This window comes from Cebus imitator, unplaced genomic scaffold (assembly GCF_001604975.1).
Source record: "Cebus imitator isolate Cc_AM_T3 unplaced genomic scaffold, Cebus_imitator-1.0 Scaffold399, whole genome shotgun sequence".
NCBI classification, from domain to species: domain Eukaryota; kingdom Metazoa; phylum Chordata; class Mammalia; order Primates; family Cebidae; genus Cebus; species Cebus imitator.
In genome coordinates this window covers 112,190-130,728 of record NW_016107714.1, presented here as the reverse complement: position 1 = coordinate 130,728, position 18,539 = coordinate 112,190, and the positions used below count along the sequence as shown (strand labels likewise).

General features: G+C 42.5%; 1 protein-coding gene across 7 annotated transcripts in view; it reads right to left on the bottom strand.

The window, feature by feature from the left end:
- Window positions 1-713: 713 nt before the first annotated feature.
- LOC108289281 (STAM binding protein) overlaps window positions 714-18,539 on the bottom strand; it is a 34,885-nt gene continuing 17,059 nt past the window's right edge. For 4 of the 7 annotated variants that reach the window (XM_017508677.2, XM_017508678.2, XM_037731436.1 and 1 more), the window contains 7 exons: window positions 16,608-16,956; window positions 14,192-14,316; window positions 13,148-13,285; window positions 4,329-4,441; window positions 3,328-3,427; window positions 2,581-2,641; window positions 714-1,363 (listed from right to left, as the gene is read on the bottom strand). In XM_017508677.2, coding sequence (XP_017364166.1) covers window positions 1,299-1,363; window positions 2,581-2,641; window positions 3,328-3,427; window positions 4,329-4,441; window positions 13,148-13,285; window positions 14,192-14,316; window positions 16,608-16,956 — 951 coding nt within the window. In that variant the 3' untranslated portion in view covers window positions 714-1,298. The remainder of the gene's footprint in view (window positions 1,364-2,580; window positions 2,642-3,327; window positions 3,428-4,328; window positions 4,442-13,147; window positions 13,286-14,191; window positions 14,317-16,607; window positions 16,957-18,539) is intronic. The other 3 variants (XM_017508680.2, XM_037731435.1, XM_017508681.2) reach the window with 1 other exon arrangement.

Genomic DNA, 18,539 nt, shown 5'->3' with positions numbered 1-18,539 from the left:
GGAGTTAAGAACCTAAGAGAAGAAAAATAATATAGAGAACTGAGCTCTTTCAGGGGACAAGTTCAAGGACCACTAACCTCAGCAATAAAGAACATATTTAGGACACAGCATTTTAAAACAAAGCAAAGCTTTTATGCATTCACAGATTCCTCCTCCCCCCAAATAGAATTCTGATGTACAAAGAAATCACTCTTCTCAAAGTAATTTACTCTCCTGCCCTCACTCGAGGTGTCACAAATGACACCATTATTTCTAGGCCACCTAGAACACCAGGCTCAGCTCACAGAAAAATGCAGTATCAATTGCTGCTTCGAGCATCTTCCTAGGTGTTGCCTTAGTCAGAAAAGAATAGCCAACACAATGAAATTGGTAAGGTGGGGTGGCTGGGAAATGTAATCATTTATTGGAGTGTAACCTGGTACTCTAAACAAAGGCTTCATTATCCTTGGCCAAAATGTGGAGGGCATAAAAAGGAAGTGAATGGTTGACCCACTTGAGACAGCACCAAAAGAAGAGAGATGACTTCACACCTCTGGAAGATGGCAACGGGCAGAGAAAAAACATGAAATAATTACAAGTGAGCTGGGACATACCTTCAGTGTCAGTATATCTCAAATTCCATTTTTCCCTCACCTTTCCAAAACAACTATGGCTTTTTTTAAACCTGTTTATATAATGCTTGATCAAATGGATCACTCTGGAGCACAAAAACATAAGTTAATTGTTATTTTATTGTAGAGGAAAAATATCCCAAAATATTTGTTAAATAACAATAATTCCTGACAAAATCACTCTTCGGGATGTGTTAGCCTCACCATCTGGTCAGATGGAGTGAACTGTCCCTCACCATGGTAATAAGCTCCATTAATATTGCCATAAACCACAGGAAAATCCAAAAGATTTTCTAAATGGCTTCCAAAGTTCTGCATAGATGCCCTTATTGAGCCCAGAGGTAAATAAAAACAAATTGGCAGAGAAATTAGATGGCTAGCTGAAAGGAAAAAAATGTTAACAATTGGTGAATCCAGAAGGAAGGGTATATGGGGGTTCATTATACCATTCTTTACAGTTAATTTCTGAGTTACAGTTGCTTTTGGGTGATCATGTTCTCTTTCTGACTTGCCTAAAAAATATGTTCAGTTATTTCTTTTCAAACCTTAAATGCAAAAATCAACTCTTTGTCAGGTGATGGCCCCTTTCTATTCTGTCTACAGAAACTTCCAAAGCTTTCTAGAAAGCTTAAATTAAGGGGCCACAGTACATTGATACGGTTTTGTCGTTCTTAGAAAGTGTTGGGCTCAAACGCTCATCGAAGATCTGTGATGGTCACTGCTCTGTCCACAACAGTCACATGGCTGCAGCTCTACAATAGGAAAAAAGAGAGAAAGTGAAGTCCTAGAAAATTCTGAAAAGTCTTTTTTTTTTTTCTTTTGAGACAGGGTCTTGCTCTATTGCCCAGGCTGCAGTGCAGCTGCACGATCTCAGTTCACTGCACCCTCCGCCTCCTGGACTCAAGCCAGTCTCCTGCCTTAGCCTCCCTAGTAGCTGGGATTACAGGTACAAGCCACCACACCTGGCTAATTTTGTATTTTTAGTAGAGATGGGGTTTCGCCATGTTGGCTAGGCTGGTCTTGAACTTCTGACCTCAAGTGATCTGCCTCAGTCTCCCAAACTATTTGGATTACAGGTGTGAGCCACCACACCTGGTCTGAAAAATCATTTTTAAAAATCCCTTATTTAAAATGTTCATCCTAGGCTAGTGGTTCTCAGTCTGGAAGCCAGACTGCTATTTAAGGGTAGTAAGAGTCAGGGGCTCATTACTACCACCAGTCCCACCTGTAGATGGAATCAGTGTTTGCCCATATACCTTTATTTTTAAAATGTATGTATATTCTAGACTCATTCTTTGTTTGGTGCCTAAACTTGGGAACAAACAGTGTCATCCCTAAAATACATATTAATTTAAAAGTATTACTGAATTCATTACAGTTTTTTGGGCCATGATGTCACCCAAATAATAAAGATTACCTACTATCAGAGGTAGTCAGAGAAGAATGTTCCCTTTTGGCATGCAAAAGGGGTCTTTATAACTGAAAACCTGGGTACTAACGTCCCAGACTTTTTTTTTCTGATTGTGTAGTCTTTGTTTCAAAATACTAGCACTTAAGACATTCCAAAGCAGACTGATCTATTTTTGAACAGATTTGTCAGAAAGTTCTTCCTCACACTCAACAGAAAACCATCATTCCATGAAGTCTTAGTTTTAGTGCTAGGAGTGATATGAAATACACCCAATCCCTTTTTTTATATATCAACTCTTCTAACACTTGAAGTCAGCTCTCAGATCCCTTGTGCANCCTTTTCCATATTACTTGCTTTTCTCTGAACCCAAAAGAAATAATACTCCATGGCCAGCATGGAGTAATACAACACCATCACATCAGATTGGAGGGGCAAACTGATCTTATTGTCAACTAAACGTTTTAATCACAGACCACAACTTAGGGAAAAAACGCTGTAGGAAGGTCATAAAGTCCTTATGATTTAAGCAAAATTCTATAGTAAATATACTTAATTTACCTATCTTAAGTGGCTTCTCTTCCTTACATTCAAATCTCTTATTGAAGTACAGGCTTAGAAATTGACATTGATGAAAGAAAAAGTAACATTTGATAAGTCAGCGACTGCATTTGGTACTTCCTGCACATTAATTCATTTAATCATCTCAAGAACCCTACAAAGTAGGTGTTATTTTTATTTTTGTTTATTTTTCATTTTTATTGAGACAGAGTTTTGCTCTGTAGCCCAGGCTGGAGTGCAGTGGCGTGACCTCCGATCACTGCAACCTCTGCCTCCTGGGTTCAAGCAATTCTCCTGCCTCAGCCTTCCAAGTAGCTGGGACTACAGGCACGTGCCACCATGCCTGGCTAATTTTTTGCATTTGTAGTAGAGACAGGGTTTCACCATGTTAGCCAGGATGGTCTCAGTCTCCTGACCTTGTGATCCACCTGCCTCGGCCTCCCAAAGTGTTGGGATTACATGTGTGACCCACCATGCCCAGCCAGTAGGTGTTATTATTATGCCTGTTTTATAGATGGAAAAACTGAGGTCCAGGAAGGGTAAGTAGCCTAATCAAAGGCATTCAGTGGCAGAGCTAAGATGCAAATCTATTCTTATCCCACGTTGCTTCTCATGTCCATCCTCACTAGGGAAATCTGGAAAGATAAGTGACAAGGCTGGTCTGTGTGGATCAGAAAGGATGATGCATTTTCTGACTGTCCTCCCTGCTTGAAGCACAGCCCCAGTTTCTTCTGTGTAAATACATACACAAAACAGAGGTGGATCCTTGCTGTGTGGATGAAATCCTTTCTGGCGGCAGGAAGAAATCTCCTCTAGTCCATGGTCAGTTAGTTTAAAGAATCCAGTTCTGAAATTTTACAAAGGCAGGCTAAGAGTAAAGCAACGGTTTTCCCTCCATCCCAAACACAGGCACGCACACACACACCAGCACGCACACTCATACAGCAGGGCAGAGGTCACTGTGAGACAGTTTCTGTAGGATGCTGGCTCATAGGTCTCTTCTCTGGTGAATGAATCACAGTTAGAGAATGATTCATTACTGTTCTCACTCTAGTTTTGCTGGATAATTCATAGTAAATAATCAAAGTGGGAGTGGAGACAGGATTTGGAATGAAAAAGAAGTGACACTCTGAGATAACGTGTTTGATTTTGAAACTTTCTAATCCAACATAAAACTCTTGACATTCCTATCGTTTCAAGTCAAACACTTCAAATTTCTTGAAGACTTTTTTTTTTTTTTTTTTGGGACGGAGTTTCGCTCTTGTTACCCAGGCTGGAGTGCAATGGCGCGATCTCGGCTCACCGCAACCTCCGCCTCCTGGGTTCAGGCAATTCTCCTGCCTCAGCCTCCTGAGTAGCTGGGATTACAGGCACGCGCCACCATGCCCAGCTAATTTTTTGTATTTTTAGTAGAGACGGGGTTTCACCATGTTGACCAGGATGGTCTCGATCTCTTGACCTCGTGATCCACCCGCCTCAGCCTCCCAAAGTGCTGGGATTACAGGCTTGAGCCACCGCGCCCGGCTGAAGACTTTTCTTTGAAAAGCAACTCAGTTGTAACTTGGATATCTTTTTGAACAAGCATGATAGATTAATCATGATACAGGGCTTAAAAGGAAGCCCTTTAGAATAACCAATTTATAGCACATTCTATGTATTTTACAAAGAACAAGTCTGCAAGAATAGAGACCTTTTCCTCTGAGGCGTTCTTCACTTGTAACACCCAGAACCATGACCCGTATACTCACTCCTGGAACTTGGGGGAGCAAACAATGGCTATCGACTCTGGCAACATCATCTGGTAAGAGCAGTGAGTGTGTAGGTCGACACTGGAGAGAAACGCGGTCTGTGTGGGGTGAGTCTGAGGAGAGAAAAAAAGTCAGAGGACTTTCAGCAAGAATATATGGTAGTCCCTCCTTATTTGCAATTCCCTTTCTGCGGTTTCAAGCTGCCCATATCAACTGCAATCTGAAAATATTACATATGATAAGATATCTTGAGAAAGAGAGACCATATTCACATAACTTTTATTACAGTGTATTTTTATAATGTTCTGTTTTTTTATTGTTGTTGTTAATCTCTTCCGGTAACTAATTTATAAATTAAACTTTATCATAGGTATGCATGTATAGGAAAAAGACATAGTATATACAGGGTTTGGTATTATCCATGACTTCAGGCATCCACTGGGGGGTCTAGGCTCATATCCCCTGAGGATAAACGGGGAATACTCTGCTGTACAGCCAAGCCTGGTCTCAGAGGGAAGTAAAGCCAAACAGTTCTCAACAGCTGGGCACAATCTCCTTTGTAAGTAAGAAGACACTTGCAACCATGAGCAGTCCACCTGAAGTTCCTAATAAGTAAGGAAGCTCCTTTCCAGCATTGTAAACAAATATAGCTTAACACCAGTATGTGAAGAGACTCTTAACAGTAATTATTTTTTTAAGTTCAAGAGACTTACTATACAACATGCTGACTACTGTTCATCACAATGTATTATATACAAGAAAACTGCTTAAGAGAGTAGATTTTAAGTGTTCTCATCAACAAAAAAAGTATGTGATGTAGTGTATATGCTAATTAGCTTGATTTTGCCATTCCACAGTATGTGTATACATATTTCAAAACACATATTGTACACCACACATAGACTATTGTTATTTGTCAATTAAAAAAAAGAAAAAACAAAACAAAACACAGGCTGGGCACAGTGGCTTACCCCCTGTAATCCCAGCACTTTGGGAGGCCAAGGAGAGCAGGTCATTTGAGGTCAGGAGTTCAAGACCAGCCTGGCCAACATGGCGAAACTACATCTCTACTAAAAATACAAAAATTGGCTGGTGTGGTGTCACATGCCTATAAATCCAGCTACTCAGAAGGCTGGGACAGGAGAATTGCTTGAACCTGGGAGGTGGAGGTTGCAGTGAGCTGAGATCACGCCACTGCACTCCAGCCTGGGTGACAGCAAGACTTCATCTTAAAAAAAAAAAAAAAAAAAAAATATATATGTATATATATATATATATATATATATATAATTACACACACACACACACACACACACATATAAGTGATGGGACAAGACAAGAATTAAGTAAAAAAAAGAAATATATATATATATATACACACCCATTATAAAGTCCTACGGAACAAGGAATATAATGAATAAAAGAGCTCACAGAAATAAGGAGCAGAAACAATTATTGGAAACTGGAAGAGCTGTCTGTGGTGAAGGATACAATGAGAGAGAGGAAGGAGATGAAAATGACTAAGGAAATGAAATAACTTAGATTGCATTGGCCTCAGCAGAATGACAGCTAAACAGATGGGGATTTGTCTGAAGAGCAATCGTGGGGAGATGCCACAAGTTGGGTGGGGGAGGCCCCACTTCAGTTCCTGGGTAGGTGGATGTACACCCTCACTTACATTGTGCAGAAGCATAATACTGAGATTCTGTAGATTGTCTAATGAATGATAAGGTGATTTTTATCTAATGGAAAATCAGTAATGGAAAGCAACAGTGTTAAGCCCAGGCAAGTGCATGCCATCCTAGCTCATGGTTATAGATGACATACCAAATAACCCACCCACCATGTTTCATCTAATTCACTCAGACAGCCTTCTCAGGGAAAGAGGTCCCAGAGAGTGGACAAAAGTAAACTGAGGATGAAGAGGCTTGGGACTTTCTGGCTTCCCTAGTTTGAAGGCAGTGGAAGATGTTAGGCAGCTTGAACATTCAGGGGGAAGGGGAAACTGGAGTAGGCAGACAAAAATAGGGAAGTAAACACAAGGGGGGAACTTTCCTCTCTGTACCACTCAAAATGGAGACTTTGATCTCACTGGTTCAGAAGATCTAGGGGGTCTGATGGGTTCTGGAATTCCTGGTTGGATGAAAGATTGTAGGCTATAGAGCCTTGATGCGAGGAGGCATCAAGGCATTAAACTAGTGGGGTATGGAGAGGGCCCAGGGACAGAGCTCAAACCTTCCATCTGGGGCATCACTGGGGAAAGATACTGTTCCACAGTGTTGAAGCTCAAAGACCACTGCAAAGTGGGAGCAAAATAGAGTTCTGAAGCTGGAAGAGACAAGGCAGAAGAATTCAGTGCTGTGCCACATTCCAGTTAAACAAATTCTGACCTCTCAAAAGGAAATCAAGATCTAAGTTCCAAGTGTCAAGAAAGGCCTCCTTGAGGCTGGTGTGTGCCAGTCAGGACATCAGTGTGGTGGGTCTTGTGGGGTGTGAGAACTGGCAAGGGGAACCCCATCTCAGATGACAGCACATAGAAACTGGCTTGGAGACCTGCTTTAGGCACATACCTGCTGCACAAAGATCACCAGATAGTGGGAGTGGGGACAGGCAAAGACATCTGCATCTCAGGATTGGAGAAAGAAGAGGAGGCTGTTTGCTAATATTTCCTGCTCTGGCTCTTCTGTTCTTGAACCAAACTGGAAGAACTCCAGGTCTATGATGTTGGATTCACCCAGGGATCCACGGAATCAAAGGTGTTAATGGGGTTGTTATGACGGGCATCCATGGACAAGGTAGGTGGGTGTCCTCCACAATTGTGAATGGCATGAGAGTGGTCCTTGGAACTTTTCCTGAGGAATTTCTTCTGTCTCCTTTTTTTTTTTATTTTTTGAGACGGAGTTTTGCTCTTGTTACCCAGGCTGGAGTGCAATGGCACAATCTCGGCTCACCGCAACCTCCGCCTCCTGGGTTCAGGCAATTCTTCTGCCTCAGCCTCCTGAGTAGCTGGGATTACAGGCACGTGCCACCATGCCCAGCTAATTTTTTGTATTTTTAGTAGAGACGGGGTTTCACCATGTTGACCAGGATGGTGTCGATCTCTTGACCTCGTGATCCACCGGCCTCGGCCTCCCAAAGTGCTGGGATTACAGGCGTGAGCCACCGCGCCCGGCCTGTCTCCTCTAAGAAGTGTTTCTCTCTGGATAATTCAGTCTTTGGTTTTGGTTTTTCAACAGACTCATAATTTCTTTCTTTTTTTTTTTTTTTTTTTGAGACGGAGTTTCACTGTTGTTGCCCAGACTGGAGTGCAATGGCACGATCTCGGCTCACCGCAACCTCCGCCTCCTGGGTTCAAGCAATTCTCCTGCCTCAGCATCCCGAGTAGCTGGGACTACAGGCACGCACCATCATGCCCAGCTAATTTTTGTATTTTTTCAGTAGAGACGAGGTTTCACCTTGTTGACCAGGATGGTCTCGATCTCTTGACCTCGTGATCCACCCGCCTCAGCCTCCCAAAGTGCTGGGATTATAGGCGTGAGCCACCGCGCCCGGCCCAGACTCATAATTTCTAATTGACTGTCAAGACTTATTTGGTTCCTTACAAGGTCTCTCCATACCATCAAGTCACCCATTCCGGAACAGATGGTAATGCCCAATATTTCAACATGGTAGAAGTCAAGGACTAGTAAACCACAATTAGATGACTAATTCTTCTTTCCCACAGAGGTGTTAAAAGGTCAAGCATGAATCGAGTCCTATAGACAAAGGCTGTCCTGTAGCTAAAGCATCATCCAAGAAAGATATGGGAGGTAGGGGACTATTTGAATTTCAGCGGATAGTTAAACCATACAGAGGAGACCATTCTGTTTGGAAATAGAACACGATGCTAAAATTTGAGGTTAATCAATTAAAGCATCACCTAAATGTGCATCCTGATTATTTAATTTGTTTCCATTGTTTGTTTTATTAAACACATACTTTGTATACAAAACAGACAACTATATAATGACTTATGTTCATCTTACGGGGGTGTGATCTTAGCTAATAAAAATAGAGAAAGATCTAGCATGACTCAAAAAGACAACCAGCCTTCACTGACAGAAAAGCACGGACAATAAAGATACACAACTGACTAGCGTTTTCAAACCTGCTGTCCAAAAAACAAATCTCCTGAGGAGCTTGACAAAAGCCCAGACTCCTGCACCCCACCCCTGGAAATAACCATCATGAAGGAACATTTTTTGTGAAAGCTCACTAAGTGATATTTTTTTTGAGACAGAGTTTTGCTCTTCTTGCCCAGGCTATAGAGCAATGGCATGATCTCAGCTCATCACAACCTCCGCCTCACGGGTTCAAGTGATTCTCCTGCCTCACCCTCCTGAGTAGCTGGGATTACAGGCATGTGCCACCACGCCCAGCTAATTCTGTATTTTTTTTATAGAGATGGGATTCCTCCATATTGGTCAGGCTGGTCTTAAACTCCTGACCTCAGGTGATCTGCCTGCCTCGGCCTCCCAAAGTGTTGGAATTACAGGTGTGAGCCACCTCGCCCAACTGAAAGCTCACTAAGTGATTCTAATGTGTAGCATTATCTGAGAAGCACCATTCTACAGGGTGCTGTGATGAGCTCACTATGGAAGAAGGCTTCAGGGCAGGAGTATGTTAGCAGAGTGCACACAGCAAATCCACACACAAGTCTTCATGGGGCATGTAAGGACTTCAGTGACCACAAAGTTTCTACCTGATGAGAAAATAATCCTTTAGGCTGCTAAGGAGCAGTGGCCTGTGCCAATACTACCTTCCATTCCATGGTTAGAGCTGAGGATTCTAACTGGGAGTAAACTAGGCCTAAACAAGCCAATCTAGGCCCTTATGCTAAAGGTGGGTAGCCAGAAGGATAATAAAAAGACAGGGACTCAGTAAACAAGTATTAAACGGAATCAAAAAACTTTGCCCTGATCCCCTGCTCCTAACTACTGTGCCTTCTCTCCCTCCTTCCTTTCACAGTCAAGTTTCTTGAATGAATAGTTCATTACGTTCACTGTGCCTATGTTGCTGGGAGTAGAGGAAGGCACAACATGCTAAAGGAACAGAAATGAGCAAGGAGGGTGAATGCTGAAGGCAGCCTGGGTGCCTGGACAGGAAATTTTCCCTAGAGGGAAATGGCTCAGATGGGGCTGAGACATGATGAGAAGTGCCTTGAGTTCTGGGTTGGAGGTTTGACAATGGATCAATCCATGACCATATGAAGTTTTTAAACTGGGAAGCTGATTTATAGTTGACAACGTTACGAAGGAAGAACTGATCTTTTGCATTTTCCTCTGGCCAATTTTAAGATATGTATAAACCTTATGGTCTACTTTTTGTTTGTTTTTGAGACAGTGTTTTTGCTCTGTTGCCCAGGCTGGAGTGCAGTGGCGTGATCACGGCTCACTGTGGCCTTGACTTCTCAGTCTCAAGCGATCTTCCTGCCTCAGCCTCCCAAGTAGCTGGGACCACAGACGTGTGCCATCACACCTGCATAATTTTTTTAATTTACAGAGATGAGATGTTGCTATGTTGCCCAGGCTGGTCTTGAATTCCTGGGCTCAAGTGATCCTCCTACCGTGGCCTCCCAAAGTGTTGGGATTACAGGTATGAGCCACCACACTCAGCCTGTTTGTTTTTAATCCTGAATTAGGAAGGAATGCTGCAGAAATATGGGGGAAAAAGCTGAGCTAGCTGGGCACAGTGGTGCATGGTTGTAGTCCTAGCTACTTAGGAGGCTGAGGCAGAAGGATCACTTGGGCCCAGGAGCTTGAGGCTGTACTGCAGTATGATTGGGACTGTGATAGCCACTGTACCCCAACATAAACAACATAGTGAGACCTCATCTCAAAAAAAAAAACAACAAAAAACAAAAAAAAGCTGAACTACTGTGAATTTACTATCTAAATCTGTTCCCAGCTGGGCCCTCACTGATAGATACTTAGAAACTCTTTTATTCATTTGTAGCTAAATTCTACCTGAAGTCTAAATAGTAATGATTCTAAACTTTCCCCCATCTCTTCCAGTTTCTAAATCCTCCTTGGCCCCTTTTGCTCAACAGCAGACCTAGACTCCAACCTTACTGAAGTCAAGATTGCCTAAAATGTGTTGCCTCAACTCTTCCAGACATCGTTTCAAAAATCTCTCTGTATCTTCATTTCCATTCATTCAATCTTGTCTTGGAGGAATGGATGTTTTTCCCCTGTGAAGATGAATCCTTCTTTGTACTTCTGATTTAACCCTTCCTTATCACCATATTACCTTGTCTCTCCTGCCCTTTTACATCTCCATTGTTGGCTCATTGGGCATAGGAACATATTCAGAAAACTATACACAAGAATGTGGATCAACCTACAAAATGTTGAGCAAAAGAAGCAAGACACAAATATACACGATACAATTCCATTTACAAAAAGGTAAAAACCAGGCGAAAGTAGACTGTAGTGTTTAGGGGTACACACTGAGGTGGTGAAAAACTATAAACAAAGCAAGGGAGGGAGGACCCAGGTAGTGTGTGTACATTGATATTTGCTTAATGATTTGTTAAAGTGTACATTTAGTTTCTGTGAGCTTTCTTATATATATGCTATATTTCGAAATGCAAAGCTTTTGAGAAACAAAATCAAAACAAAACACATGTTCAAGCTTTCACTCTGAACAATCAATCACACATTCTCTCAACCCAGCTTTTCCTTAAACCACCATCCTCTCTCTCTCCTTTCCTCTACAGTAAGTTGCTCAAAATGGTAGTGTACACTTCATTATCTCCACAACTTTAATCCCTATGAATTCTTAAACTCTTACAGTTTACTCCCATTAATGCCTGAAACACACTAAATCAAGGTCCTCAATAATTTCATCAAATCCAGACCGATCCAAGTCTTCATCATTCTGGAGCTCTCCACAGCATGTGACAAGGTTAACATCCAGCAATTCCTTCTTAAAGCCTTCCGCCTCCAGTGGCTTCCATGCCTTAACACTACCCTCACCTTTTTCATGTATCTCTTTGCTTCTTTGCTAACTACATTCTATGTTCCCTTAGGTAGTCTCTCCCACAAGTTGCCAGTGAGCCTTTTCTTGCTCTAGACTCTTCCCCTACTTCCAAGGCTTCCAAGGTCAGCATCATATAGTGGACTCCCAGAGCTCTCTCTCCTGCTTTGACTTTGCTCCCAAGTTCTAGCCCTCCATTGCTAACTGCCTGATAACTACCTCCAATGATTTGATATCTCACCAGTACCTGAAATTCGACATGCTCAGAACTGAACCCCATTTTCAAACCAAGTCCTTCTCCTGGATTCTCTACTTTTCCTTATGAGATGATCACTGCAAGGCCCCAAATCTCTGAGTCATTGTTGATTCTGCGTCATCATCCTCTATTACTCATTTCCCAAATCCTCTGGAATTCTACATTCATCTCCTCCTTCCCAAACACACTGGCATCACCCTAGCTCTCATCATTATTAGATTTTATCAGCACATTAACCTCTAAATCACCTCCTTGCCACAATCTACCTTAAAAATGTATTTATGTTAAATTTTCTAAAGTATGGCTTTAATCATATCCTTGCTCTGCTCAAAAACCTTTAAGAATTCTCCATTTACTAAAAAGTGGAACAATTCTGCCTGTCTACTCCAGACCCTCCAGAACATGGCTCCAACATACCACATTAAAATTTTCTGATATGAACCATAAATCCCAGCGAACTGGTCCACCCAATGCTCCAGGAACAGAGTCTGCCTCTTCTCCACCTGTCCGCTCCATAAGGAACTTGCCCTTGGCCCAGCTTGTCAACATGCTACTAAACCCTATCAAGCATGGTCCCTCCTTCCTCTGAATTCCACAGTGCCCTGCTGGTACCTCTTGGGGCCCTTAGCACATTCTGCCCCAGGTGAAGTTATTACTTATCTATTTGTTTAATCTCCTTCTTGAGGCTAAAATCATATCTTACTCCAATTTGTGTTCCCTAGCAGATAAGGAACAAGTTTTCTCTCCTCCATCTACTACAATGGGGGGAGGGAGGATACACAATAATAGGCAAATCATCAATATGAATGTAATTGAACAGAAGAAAGGACGGAAGGCACATGGGACTGCCTTGTAGGTCAGTCTTTCCCAAATTCTGGCATACAAGTATATGTAAACCAAAAATAAGCCAATTCATTTGTAACTCTGTCATACAACAAAAAATGAAGTTTAGGCTATGAGAGTAAGGGACTGAAAAGCAATAGAAAGAAAAATTTAAAATAATCTTTAAGGAAGGCATTATATTTTACCTGAACATTACCAGAAGGCTGCACAAGATATGCAGACACTTGAAAATCACGTATATTTATAGCCCTTCCTTGTTTCTATAAAGGTGCTTTAAGAAAGACCAAATGCAAGCATCTGAAATAACCTCTTTGGCTCATGTTAAGTATTTTCAGTTATATACCTTGAAGGAACATAATCTGTATATAGTAGGCATAATCTCTAAGGTCAATGTCCACATATATTCTAGGCCAGCATCCCATCACCAGTCACATTCAGAGGGAAACTGGAACTTTAGGGAAAAAGTTTATTTTTGCTAAAAAATAAATAAAGAGTTAAAAAAATTTAAAAGTCCTAAGTGTTCCCAGAAAACAATACTGGAGTGCAATAGTCAAGTATGCCACTAAGGACTGCATCCAAAAGAGAGAAGAACAATAAATAATCTGGATATAATTGACTTCGTTCAAAGAAAGAAACACGAAGTGTATTTATACCACCATGGGAGAGGCGGAGACTAACTCTAAGAGAGCTCAGAATTGCTTACATGAATCCAGCCCAGTGTGATGAGGCCCTGCTGATCCTGTATGAGGAAAAGTTCTTCTTCGTTCTCTGTGTTGCAGTAATCAGACCCAGCACTTTGCTTGGGAATGAGAACATGGGTAATGGTAAATTCATTCCTCATCTGCCAAAGGAGAAAACAGCTGGTCACAATTCCCTGGCGCTTATGCAATCCTGCTCCACTCCATCCCAACAGTGGAAAGGTAAGCATCTATACATGTGAAGCCCTTCCCACACAGCAGGAGTCCTGCAACTCAGTGGTTCACAACCTTGGCTGCTCATGCACATTGCCTGGGGTGCTCTGTACAGTGACAGATGCAGAGACCAACCCCAGAACTCTGCAGCCCAGGCAATCACCATAGCCCTGAGGGAATTTCCTGTTGTGCCAAACTGATCTGCTTAGAAGCTATGGGTAGAGTATCATTTCTTTTCCTCTGCTCAGGTCTAAAGTAGTTTTCCTTTCACTGTTTCCTTAAGTCTTTCTTATCCTGTAAGCCTCAGCTTACATCTATTCCACTTCATTTATTTATTCATTCAGCAGTAAAAGGTTCTTTAAGTGCCTCCATTCAGTGACCTTTCCTTCCTCAAAATTCCCAATACTTACACTGTACATATTTTTCAGCATGCTGGTTAGATTTTAGTGCATGTCAGCCTTCTCTCCAAAGTGACTCAGCACTTTTTGTGGACACATACTATGTGCTTTACATATTTTATATTTTCAGATCCTACCATAAAGCAGGTACTAAAAAAACTGATATGTAGATAATGACTGGATCTTCCCACCAAATTTAAAATTAGGTATTTCTTACTACTAGCATTAAAATAATCACTTCAATTCAATCAATTAATACAGAGTCACCAAATTCAAAGTGACACAAAATTATGCAATCCACAGTTCCTTCAGTGGAGGGATCAGTACAAAGAGTAACTGACCCTGGATATTTTCTCTGACAGTCACAGGATGCCAAGAGGGGAAGAAACAGTTTCAGCTCAGAGAAGAGTTTTTGTTTGTTTGTTTGTTTGTTTTTACCAGTTTTCCACAGAGAATTCCACATGTCTCCACTCCCCGGGCAGTGTTGGCACTGGCTAACTGTAGAAACTGGGGGCACAACCGCCCGGGCACCACCACGTGGCGCAATCCATCGATTGTAGGAACTGTAATGGAGAAAGGAGAAAAGTCTGAGAATACTGAGCTCCGCCTCCCCAAGCAGACCTCACAGCCAGCAGCCCTGGGAGAGCAACATTAAGCCATTGGGATCCTCCCAACTTCAAGTAGTGAGTGGGGATCTCATCCTAATGGCGCCAAAGAAAAGGGTTGTAAAGTCCCTTCTCCAATCTTGGGCCACAGCTGTAAGGAGCACATTACTTCAAAACAGTAGGCTTTAATCATTCAAGTTAAGACAAGGGCAAACTACTACCTTAAGCAAAGTTTTCTTGCTGGGCGTGTTGGCTCACGCCTGTAACCCTAGCCCTTTGGGCAGCTAAGGTAGGTGAATCACGAGGTCAGGAGTTTGAGACCAGCCTGGATGACATGGTGAAACCCCATCTCTACTAAAAATACAAAAAATTAGCTGGGCATAGTGGAGGGCACCTGTAATCCTAGCTATTCAGGAGGTTGAGGCAGGAGAACTGCTTGAACCTGGGAGGTGGGGGTTGCAGTGAGCCAAGATCATGCCACTGCACTCCGGGGCCCAGGAGACAGAGTGGGATTCTGCCTCAAAAAAAAGAAAAGCTTTCTTAAAAATAACCTTAAGAATATAATTGGATTGTTACTCAATAGATAAATGCTTGAGGGGATGGATACCCTATTCTCCATGATGTGCTTATTTCATATTGCATGCCTATATCAAAACATCTCATGTGGTGGAGATTGTGGTGAGCCAAGATCGCACCACTGCACTCCAGCCTGAGCAACAGGAGTGAAACTCTGTCTCAATTAAAAAAAAAAAAATCTCATGTACCCCATAAATATACACATTTACTGTGTATTCACAAAAAATAAAATTTAGGTGAGGGGAAAAAAGAGAAAAGCTCTTGAAACATTTGGGAATATTCTGTCAGAATCTAATACAAAGGATTAAAAACAAAACCTTCCTGCTGTGGTTTGACTGTGTCTCCCAAAGTTCATTATTTTGGAAACTTAACTCCTAATGCAAAATTATTGCGAGGTGGGATCTTTAGGGGGTGATGAGGCTATGAGGAATCTTTTTTTGCCCTCCTACACTTCTGTCATAGGATGATACAGCAAAAAGGCCCTTGCCAGATGTGGCCCCTGGATCTTGGACTTCCCACTCTCCAGAACTATGAGCCAAAAAAATTTGTGTTCATTATAAATTACCCAGCCTCAGGTATTCTGTTATAGCAGCACAAAACGGACTAAGACACTGCCCATTCATCTGAACTTTTAATTTTAAATCTTTTATCTCAGATAAGAATATCAGACAGTATGACTTTAAAAGAAATATACTAGTATGTATTCTTGAGAATGGAAAACAATCTGGGTAGTTATTTACTTCTGAACTTAGTCTTTTGGAAGAAAGTTAAAATGCCAAGCCACAACAAAATAAAAAATACAGTGTAGTCCTCCAAAAAAAGGCATGAGCAAAGCAGCTCATAAAAAATGCCAAGAATGGACCCAGTTTCTGAACACCATGGAGAAACTCTGAGACAGCCAACAAGCTAAAGTTAGGAAGTGTCTTTCACAACTATATTTTCATATTAAAAAAAAGAAAAAGAGATGTTCTGCTTTTGCATATTCAACAGCAAGATCTGAATTGCTAGAGAGGTAACAAAGTCAGAGCAGGAGACATAGTCGCACAGCAGTCTGATGATGGTAGCTAAAGATTATGAATTAGGTTTGGCAGAGTCCTTTCCTTTCAGCTAAAAAGATGACAGTCTGGGCCGGGCGCGGTGGCTCACGCCTGTAATTCCAGCACTTTGGGAGGCCGAGGCGGGTGGATCACAAGGTCAAGAGATCAAGACCATCCTGGTCAACATGGTGAAACCCCGTCTCTACTAAAAATACAAAAAATCAGCTGGGCATGGTGGCACGTGCCTGTAATCCCAGCTACTCAGGAGGCTGAGGCAGGAGAATTGCCTGAACCCAGGAGGCGGAGGCTGCGGTGAGCCGAGATCGCGCCATTGCACTCCAGCCTGGGTAACGAGAGCGAAACTCTGTCTCAAAAAAAAAAAAAAAAAGTTGACAGTCTGACTTTCAAGAATAGTACTAGCTCTTCAGAAAACCAACCAGACCAGGTTTAAGCAAAGGCTACTTTTATAACATGGCCAGTATATTAGGACACAGTACGGCAATACTTATCAGATGGGTTTCTGTGACCAAAGCTTAATGAGTGGGATCAGGGAGGTATTCTTAGGACGACTCCCTCAGAATGATAATCTGTTTGGCTGCAACTGAGAATAAAGAGGATATCAGCAAATGCACTTACTACTTTCTGAGTTGCTCAGTGCTCCAGGTTTCAAGGACCTGTCCACCACAGGTGGCTTAGCTGGCCTTACAGCTGTGTGACAGTCTGAAGGTGAGGTGGGGAACACATCTAAGGAGGGCTTCTCCAAGCCAGGCACTAGTGGGCCACCTAGGCCAGGGTCCACCTTGCCAAACTCCTGTACAATTTTCAGTCGCTCTTTTTCTAGCTCCTGGTTCCGGATCATCTCCTCGAAGGCATGGAACTGTTCCTGTTCCAATTGCTGCTGCTTCTGTTGTGCTACCCTCTGCTTTTCCTTTTCCAGCTCTTGCTGGATGGCCATGTTCCGGGCCAATTTCTCTGCTTCCTTCTTCTACAAAGAGAGAAAATTTAGGCTAACACTTTACACCTCAGTGACTTCACACTTGAGGAGAACAAGGCTTTTTAGCACAGAGATTTCCAAAATGTACTTCTGCTCTGGCCTGATTACTTAACAAAGAATTCATGCTTTTCCTCAGTATTTTTATACCCATGGAGTGTAGTCACCACCCCTTTCTATCTGGCTGCTGTATACCTATCTCCAAGGACAGTTAAAATCCCAATCCTCTCAATACCCTCCTGGCAATGACTCTACCTAATGCACTTTCCTATTCACTGAAATCTTTTCTTTTTTTTTTTTTGAGACAGAGTTGCACTCACTCTGTTTCCCAGGCTGAAGTGCTATGGCATGATCACGGCTCACTGCAGCCTCGACCTTCGAGGCTCAAGCAATCCTCCCACTTCAGCCTCCTGAGTAGGTGGGACCACAGGTGTGCACCACCACACCTGGCTAATTTTTGTATTTTTTTTTAAACGGAGTCTTGCTCTGTTGCCCAGGCTATAGTGCAATGGCGTGGTCTCCGCTCCCTGTAATCTCTGCCTCCCCGCTTCAAGTGATTTGCCTGCCTCAGCCTCCTGAGTAGCTGGGATTACAGGAGCCTGCCACCATGCCCGGTTAATTTTTTGTATTTTTTAGTGGACACTGTTTCACCATGTTGACCAGCCTGGTCCTGAACGCCTGCCTCGGCCTCCCAAAGTGCTGAGATTACAGGCGTGAGCCACAATGCCTGTTCAATTTTTGTATTATTTGCAGAAACAGGGTTTTGCCATGTTGCCCAGCCTAGTCTTGAACTCCTGGGCTCAAACAATCTGCCCAACTGGCCTCCTGAAGTGCTGGGATTCCGGGCATGAGCCACAACGTCTGGCCTGAAATCTTGATTCAACTTACTATCTGTACTCTTCTAACCTGTATCATAAGCAGTTTTATTCTCTCTGTGTCATGTATATATTTTATATTTCAAGTAAGGCTATAAAATAGAACCAGATCCAAACTTATATCTGCTATCTTGGGGGTCATCTCTACTAATTTTTTTTTTTTTTTTCTGGAGAGAGAGTCTCGCTCTGTCATCCGGGCTGGATTGTAGTGGCCAATCATGGTTCACTAGAGCCTCAATCTCCCTGGGCTCAGGTGATCCTCCCATCTCAGCCTCTGAAGTAGCTTGGACCAGAGATGCACGCCACCACACTAATATTTGTAGCTTTTGTAGAGACGGGAGTTCACCATGTTTCCCAGGCTGGGACTGAACTCCTGGGCTCAAGGGATCACCCACCTCAGCCTCCCAAAGTGCTAGGATTATAGGCATGAGCTGTCACGTCTGGCCTTCTACTGAATTTTAACCCAAAATGAAGCCTCTGAAATTTTTATAGTTTTTATGTATTTGTTCAACACAGAGTGACATTTGAAGCTAATAAGAAATACTTGAGTATGGCCGGGCGCGATGGCTCAAGCCTGTAATCCCAGCACTTTGGGAGGCCGAGGCGGGTGGATCACGAGGTCAAGAGATCGAGACCATCCTGGTCAACATGGTGAAACCCCGTTTCTACTAAAAATACAAAAAATTAGCTGGGCATGGTGGC